The sequence below is a fragment of the Porites lutea genome, chromosome 4, assembly GCF_958299795.1.
Source record: "Porites lutea chromosome 4, jaPorLute2.1, whole genome shotgun sequence".
Lineage (NCBI taxonomy): Eukaryota > Metazoa > Cnidaria > Anthozoa > Scleractinia > Poritidae > Porites > Porites lutea.
The window spans coordinates 15212079-15220780 of record NC_133204.1 but is presented as its reverse complement, the minus strand read 5'-3'; the positions used below and the strand labels follow the sequence as shown (position 1 = coordinate 15220780).

The 8702-nt window shown below is 37.9% G+C and overlaps 1 protein-coding gene across 1 annotated transcript in view; it reads right to left on the bottom strand.

Annotated features, from left to right (window-relative positions):
* Window positions 1-7746, bottom strand: part of LOC140934934 (tetratricopeptide repeat protein 1-like) — a 7931-nt gene extending 185 nt beyond the window's left edge. The window contains exons 1-8 of the mRNA XM_073384489.1: window positions 7383-7746; window positions 5685-5745; window positions 5360-5472; window positions 4558-4594; window positions 2571-2660; window positions 1827-1885; window positions 1162-1216; window positions 1-669 (exon numbers count right to left, since the gene is read on the bottom strand). The exon at window positions 1-669 is cut by the window's left edge and continues 185 nt beyond it. Of these exons, the coding sequence (XP_073240590.1) occupies window positions 554-669; window positions 1162-1216; window positions 1827-1885; window positions 2571-2660; window positions 4558-4594; window positions 5360-5472; window positions 5685-5745; window positions 7383-7739 (888 nt within the window). The 5' untranslated portion in view covers window positions 7740-7746 and the 3' untranslated portion in view covers window positions 1-553. The remainder of the gene's footprint in view (window positions 670-1161; window positions 1217-1826; window positions 1886-2570; window positions 2661-4557; window positions 4595-5359; window positions 5473-5684; window positions 5746-7382) is intronic.
* Window positions 7747-8702: the final 956 nt, after the last annotated feature.

Sequence of the window (8702 nt, the reverse complement as noted above, 5' to 3'; positions counted from 1 at the left end):
ACTCCGAACGTGTTTTTTGTGGTTGCGTAGCATTATCAAATGCCTAATCAAGTTACATTTTTGCGCTTACGAGCATGTCTTTCAGAGATTTACCTCTCTTGTAGGATATTATCAAAGGTCTTTTAAAAATTGTTTTCAGCAGAGGCTGATTTTTTATTAGACTCCACTTTGCCATCTTTTTAAGGTCTTGTACCAATATTTCATACAGATAACTAACAAAGTTATAACAGTTCTGAATTTCATTATATTTATTAATAATTGCTATCTATCAGACATCAAAGATTGGCAAAATGTAGTGTCTATTCAGCCTTGTTCTACTTTTTTTAAAAATGATTTGTCAACATTATGTCAATATTGTCCAATATAACTATTCATAAAGTAGCACTGATGTACATGGATGCATCCTCTCATGAAAAGGACTACAGTGTGTTGTCTAGGTCCTGTGTTTGAATAACTGAAGTAAAATTATTCATCCTGTGGCCCTGATCCTTAATTAAATTTGGTGCATGTACAATATTTTCCAGGACAATGTCTCACTTGATTCCATTGTGGGTTACTTTTGGAAATTGACTGAGTAGCCTCCAGAATTTGGGTCTTGTGTGAGCTTGAAATTGTTGGTGGATAAGCCAAACGGTCGTAAAAAGACATTCCCCAGTTCTTTAAGTTTTCCTACAAAAATAAAAACAAAATATTGGGCAACTGCAGGCAGTTTGAGCACAACAATTCTTAAAATGACTCTCACTGTAGTAAAAAAGAAAGGTGTTTAAGTAGAGACCAAATTATTTTCTGCAAGAATTTTTCAAAAATCTATCCTACATCTTACTTATTGTCATGAGAAAAAAAAAAGAATGTTCAGTTTATAAGTTGTCTGCTAGCAGTCTCTCAATCTTCTTTTGAGGCATGGTAGATCACATGGGTGCATGGGGCAAACAGTGAAGCTGTGAGGAATTAAGGCGTAGCATAATTGTTGTGGATGGTTCTGAGGGAAAAAACCAGGGATGACCATTTGTGGTTTAGTTATAACCTGACCTAACGACAGCCTTCATTAATAAAACGACTGATGCTCTGGTTATTCAGATTATTGCTCTCCAGACAGTCCAATATATAACAGGTTTATATATTAAGTTGCATTAAACTACAGAAACAACAACCAATGTGTACCTATCATTTCTTCTTTCATCTTCTCATGTTTCACTTTGATCTGTTCTGGGAGTCTCTGAAAACCCAAGGAAACAGATAGTGCTGTTATGACCTGTTAAGCTACACCTCCCAGATCAAGGAAATTAAGTTCCCTATAAGGATGCCTGGAATACGGGATAGATCTGTGAAAAGTTTCCTGTCTGCTGTGCAATTTGTTTTAATGCTTAGCAATAAATTATGACAGAAACTTATATATATGCAATAAAAAAGGTTCCTCTTATGAGAGATGTGAAGGGTGGAGGGAAGAGCTCAAATCCCAATCCAAATGTTTCGTTCCTACATGTAGTCCAAATTTTGTTTTTAATTCCATTTCAAGTAGCAGAAATGTATGTTAATCCAAGTAATGTTTTGCAGATAATTATCTTAACAACTGGGGTGAAATGGTGTCCTCCATACCAGGTCAAAGCCTGTCTAGTGCCCCTCAAAAGGACACCGACCCTACCAGATTCTTACAGGGCTCCATTAACCAGTTTATTTCTCTCCACAACCTCGTTTTCTCAGCACAAATGGTATTTTCTTCCGTGTTCCAATCCCGATTTTCATAGCCAGCCAACAAAAGGCAAATGTACAAGGTTAGTAAGGTTTCAAAATACAACCTTATTTTTTTGAAATTTTTATTAGCTTACCATCAAAGCTTCTCTAGCAACATGAGAAGAACGATCAGCATCAAACACCTTTTGATACTCTAAAAGAGAAACAAAAATAGCAATAATTAAAAATATTAAACACCTTGCAGAGTTGAAATCATTAAATGATTAATGTGTAATTTGAAATCATAGTACTTTAGCCAGCAACAGGACAAATATCCATGCTTTCAGCTTGGAAATGCAAAGAAAGCAAAATTTCAATATCAAAGTAGTTTTTTTTTCCTTCTCTTCCTATTAATTTTCTTCTGTAACCGGATTTTTCCTGAGAAGAGTTGTTAAGAAATTGCAGAAAAGCATGAATCCTCCCACAAACACAAAACATGGCAAGTGAGGTCCTGATCTGTCCATTCACACCTATTAATAACTTTTTTTATGCCACAGTTCTTTTGTTTTACAACTAGTTTCCATTCTGGTTGACTTTATTCTTTCATTATTTTCCCAACCAGTCCTGCGAGGACTTGTTACAGCTGCGATACATCTCCTTTCACTCTTACACTGAGTAACTATGGCAGGATTTTCCTCTTCTAACTTTTGGATCGGCTTGGGAAATCCTATTAACGGTGCTACCATTCAATAAAATAACGTCTCTTTGACAGGACATTAATACAGTGTACATTGTTCTAAATGTATTTATGTCTTAGGTATTTATATAAAGAAGGTTATTTGTGAATTCTTTCAGCAAAAATGTAAAAAAGGAAATGAACCTTCGTGTCTTCTTTTTACCTTCTAATGCCTCTTCTAGTCGATCCTCATGCTCATAACATTGGGCTCTCCTAAGCCTCACCTTCATGTAATCTGGGTTCAGGTCTAAAGCTGTAAAAATTGATGAGTCCTTAATTAACTCTTTAAACCCTAACATAAACAAGTATATGCTGTTCACTGTTTTCCACACTTTCCTATCGTACTGATGGAGAGAATTTGTTTAACAATAAAGATCTTTTCAGTTCTTCAGTTGATCATTTCCTTTTTTCTCATGATCTAACTATTTGTCTCAAATATGTAGGGAAAAACTAAGTGCTGGTCAGTCTTAGGCATTGAAAGGTCAAATGAAATCCGGCCATGGTTAAGTAATTTCCATCATCATTCTCTCATAGACAAAAACTTTAAACCAATAAGAAAGCAAGAAATCGCTTTCATGTTCATGTCCATGTTCATGAAATCAGTCATTGAAAAAAAACAAGACTTATTGGGCTGGAAATCTTGCCAGTCATTGAATAAAAGGAAGACACTAAACACTTTCCCTAACTGACACTGAACACTAACTATAAAAATTACAGTCAAACTTCCACTAATGGCCACCTCTCTACAACAGCCACCTCTCTACAATGGCCACCTCTCCACAACAGCCACCTCTCTACAATGGCCACCTCTCCACAACAGCCACCTCTCTACAATGGCCACCTCTCCACAACAGCCACCTCTCTACAATGGCCACCTCTCCACAACAGCCACCTCTCTACAATGGCCACCTCTCTACAACAGCCACCTCTCTACAATGGCCACCTCTCCACAACAGCCACCTCTCTACAATGGCCACCTCTCTACAACAGCCACCTCTCTACAATGGCCACCTCTCCACAACAGCCACCTCTCTACAATGGCCACCTCTCCACAACAGCCACCTCTCTACAATGGCCACCTCTCCACAACAGCCACCTCTCTACAATGGCCACCTCTCTACAACAGCCACCTCTCTACAATGGCCACCTCTCCACAACAGCCACCTCTCTACAATGGCCACCTCTCCACAACAGCCACCTCTCTACAATGACCACCTCTCTACAACAGCCACCTCTCTACAATGGCAACGGCCACTAAATAATGTCCCCAACTGTCAAAATAACCTCTTAACAGCGGCCAGTTTTTTCAGCCACTGATGAAAATGTTAAGAATGGTCATGAAATTTGATCCTTCTGGCACATTGATGATTAATCGCACCAATCGTACATTTTGATTTGGTTTCATTTTTCCTGCTGCAGTACAGCTGTAAGCATAAATAATTGTCATCTATGATACTTATAGCCAATGTTGTAAAACCTCGCTCATTTTATCACTTCAATATTTTGATTCAAAACATAATTCAAGCTTCTTGTGTATTTTATCTCTACATTATTATGATTGGATTACCATCATGGGATAAAGTAAGCATGAACTTAGCACAATAAACATGTGATACTCCCCAAAAAACTTATTACGCTCCTACCTATCCATAACAGCCACCTCTCCACAACGGTCACTTTCTTCTGTCCCCAGGGTGGCCATTACAGAGAGGTTCGACTGTATGTATTATGATTATGAATAGGGAACTTCAATAAGCAATGACGACAGTGACGTTAACAAGAACAGCAAAAAAAGGTTTAAATTGGCAAAACAAAAACTCTGTACAGAATTACGCTTTTTTGTACATTTCTTTATCGTCACTGCACTACTACAACGTGAAAATGTCTAATTTCAGGTTTGTGGCCAAGGATGTGAACACAAGACAAAGACTTTCTTTTTCTTTTCCTGAATTTTGATACAACCTATTAGAATTCAACTCCTGAAAAAATTGCCAACATTTGACAAATTGAACAAGATGGAATAAGCACGATTAAGTTTGAAACAGAGTGACTGCCCTTTAAAGTGACATTTTTGTAGCCGTTGCTGTCATTAGGCTCCCTATTATCATGATGACAACAACGACGACGACTCAAGTGCTACTACACTATACCTTTTGTGCAGTCCTCTATTGCCTCCTTGTGTTGATCCTGCAAAGAATTAAAGCATAGTATTCAACCTTTGAATTAAGATACATGTAGGCCTCTAATAATAACACAGACAGCAAAGGGACAGAGCCAAATGTCTGCATTACAGTGTTGTCCATATTATAGAGGTAGGAATTGTAATTGTAAAGTTTGACGTCTTTGCAACCAGGAGAGTTGTCCATAATAAAGGTGTCTGTACCAAGGACGTACAGAAACGGCACATAAAAATACATGTATAATGTTTCTCAAGGTCATAAATAATTTACAATAATTTTTGGAGTACCAGCTGGTCTTTTACTTTGTTTTGAGTTCCAGTGAGTGATCATTACTCAGTCAACATTTGAATAAAAGCATTTACTTTATGATCAAAGTTAGGTTAATACGTAACAAAAGTGGTTCGACAACTTCTTCATGTATGTACATGATCTTTATGTGTGATAAGTAACAAAAAAGGATTCAATACTGTTGGTACCATTTTTGCCAGTGATAATTCACAACATATTCCGAGCTTTCAGCTAAAGGCTCTGATCTCATAGGTGACTACACTTAATAGGTTTATCAAAGTGTTGCTTACTAGAGCATATTTTCATATAATGACCAGATCTGCTTTTGACTTCTCAAATCACTTCCCACAGTATTTGCTCATAAATAACATTATATAAATGATATCCAAACCCATGCTACTAGAACCTTGTATAAACTAAGGTGTACATTAAGCTGTAGTATATTACTATTATTCGAACAAAATTACTATCATAAAGAACATACCATCTTAACCAGACAGGCTGCCCTGTTAGCATAAAATACTGACTTTTCTTTGGTGAAGTCATCTGGGCAAATCTTTATTGCATTTGTGTATAATTCTTTAGCCTCAGGGTATTCTACAGAAAAAAAAGGCAAAAAATATACAAATAACTGTGTTCATGATATACCCACGGTAAAGAAATCCTGTTTCAATGGTAGCTTCATACTTACATGTACATTGTACATGGTTACGTTTTGATTTAATATTTGTCATATTCATCCATAATATTTACATGTATAATGAATAATTCTACCTTAAAAGAAAGTCTCATTAGACAAGCAGGTATACCTGATCTTTTGAAGTAATCATTGCCTCTGTCTTTAAATTGTTGGGCCTGTGTTTTTCTTTCCTAGAAAAATATTAATAAATAATACAATGTAGTTAGTGCAGGCAGTTGATGAATTTAAATTGAAGGGGTACATGTACATGGGAGAAGTTGCCCCAATAAACCATTGACCTTCCATCTCGTGTTAAATTTTCCCATGTTTCAGAAGAAAACATACATGTAAGGTAATTTGAAAAAAAGATGTTAACAACAAGTACCTTAAGATGCACCGTTTCTGTCTATGGGTATGGGTAGGCAAAAATATTTGCCATGTACATGTAGTTATCTAAAAGGCGACCATTATTTTCAAGATGTGATACCCAGTAACTTACCCGTTTCTCCAGGGGAAGAGGCAATCTATCCATATTTCATAAAAAATAATATTAATAATAATTTATTGCTTCTGTTGCACAACATACCCCTGCCAAAGAGTCACTAAGGAGAGAGCGTTGATTTTTTGTCAATTCTCTCAGTCTGGAAAATTTGTATGTAGATACGTGTATTGGGGCTTAAAGGGTTACTGGGTTGTTTCCAGGTGTACCCCTTTAAATGACCAAATTCCTTGCTAAAAGAAAATTCCCTCCCATTGTTTTTGCTTATTTTTGGGGAGGGTTCAGCTACAGGTAGGTCGAAATCATGTTAGTCTGAGGGCCACATTTCCATTCAATATGCACCCACCCACTGATGAAGAAAAAGAGGATGCTGTTTTTAGGGGTATAGAATGGTAAATTTTAGCCTTTTCGAGACTGCGCTTTCAAAATTTGAGACCAAGACTTCAGTGTCTTTATTAATTCCAAGCCAGAGACTCTAACTGCCAAAAATCTTTGCTGAGATAACGGCACCAGTAAAGCTAAATAACTATGACTGAAAATGCCAATGGAAGCTAGCGGATGCCCATCAAAATACTGCTTTGACTTGTTAAGTTTTACTGTCTTAATCTACTAGCTGAGTTTGATAAGCTGTACCCATGAACTCTGAAAAATTTCGACTTCTGAGGGTAGACCAAACAGAAAGGGACGGCAAATCTGAGACTCCGAGATCCGTTGGTAAAAAAAGTTTCAGACTCCGAGATGCAAAAATCACCTGAAAACGAGACTTCGAGACCCATCAAAAACGTTTCTGAGATTTCAAGACTGGGCCAAAATTATTTTAAGGTCTTAAACAGAAGTGGCTCGGAGGCTTGCTAGTCATGACAAGAGAATGAGAAGGATATGAGACATATAAATTTAAGACAGACATAAAAAAAGAAAATATAAAATTCAAAGAGATGGCTTGGTGGCTTGATGGCTCATCAGTCAAGGTTATACAGTTTACTGACTAAATAGATCAGTGGTTCTTCAGTCGGGACTACCAAGCTGCCAAGCTGCCCCAACGAATATACCTAGAAAATTTGCCCTATATTCTGTAGTTAAGGCGACTTGGCCCGCGTCTAATAGCTACATGTATAAGAAATTTTTGCTTTTCTCATTTCTGCTATTTTTTAATCCTCCCAGAAAATCTGTTCTTTAATCTTACAACCTTCAGAAATTCCATTTTTTGGTAAACCTCTTCAGAAAATTTCGTCAGCGGGAGGTGCGTACATTAAATGAGCTTAAATGGAATGGCCCTGATCGACGACTGAAGAAAATCCTCTTAAATTAGGAAAATATGTTTGTGCAAACCTCTTTCTCCTCAGGAGTAAGTATTTCTTCCTCCTCAGCAACACCTTCACCGTCCTTTAACTTATCGTTGTTTTCAGCTTCTTCTTCTGTTGTTCCTAAAGAGTCCATTTTCTCATTTAAGTGTAAATCCTGAACGGCATCTTGAAAAGTTTCACTTTCAGATTCGTCGCGTGAAAAATTGTCCACTACTTCGTTAACTATTTCAGAGTTTTTCGATGCTCTAGAAGCTTCTATCCTATCTCTGTCCTCTTTTACTTGCTTTACGTCAAGGCCATCATTTTTTCCTTCGTCGCTCGGTAAATGTGTTGCAACAGATTTGAGTTTTTCTTCGGAATCTTCATCCATCTTGGACGCCATGTTTGAAAAACAGATTACCGCTTTGTGTAAGTTGTCATATGAATGTCTAGCCCCAGGCCCAGTAGACCAGTAAGTAGGGATTCGTGTGAGGTAACGCATTGCCAGACCCAGCCTGCGGGCTCTGGGTATTACGATTAACCAAGAGACTATAAAGGGAACAGAGAGGACATCCCCCATATACACCCTATTCCATAGGTAATTCGTCTCGAGTTATTTTTAGAATCGGGATAAAGTTACCTCGCGCGAGGCGTGGATGTTTCGTGGAGGTTTCGCATGACCAAACGCCGTGCAAAACATGTCGGGCGAGAGGCAATGAAAGCGTAAAAAGATCGAGAGCATTCCTGAATATTGAAACGAAATGAGTCGGCGCTCACCTGGGAAAAAGGAATCACTGGACTCTTTGACAACCCGTGAAATCAGTTTAACTCGAAGTTGTCGTAACCTCAGTGCTTTAATAAAATGAGAAATTTCGCCGGTCTATTGAAACCGGTCGTTTGTACAATTTAGGGTTTAAGATCCAACGACGCGGACGACAACTAGAACGTCAAAAAAACAATAGGTTTAATCAGCAAAACAACAACTTCGCACGTGCAACACACTTTTTTGTTCATTGACTGTTCGTTGGGCTCAGAGTTTCGGGATTTGTGTGGTTTGTTCAGCTAAGATTTTCGGATTTTGTAGTAATCTCTAGATCACCTAAAAATTTCGTAGCTTTCGTAGTAATCGCTAGATTCTGATTTCGGCACCTAGAAATTTCGTAGCTTTCGTAAACTAAGAATAGATCAAAATTTTTAAACCCGGCAGTCTCATTAGCGAAAATTTCACACAACTGATTTAACCCAACGACCCTGCCTTTTCTGAGGGTACCAGGCTTACCGGTTACGCGTACGCTATATCAGCGCGCATCGCGTGAATAGCGCCTGTCAGTCCTGTGTATCGGTCGATGGACACTCAGGACAGTAT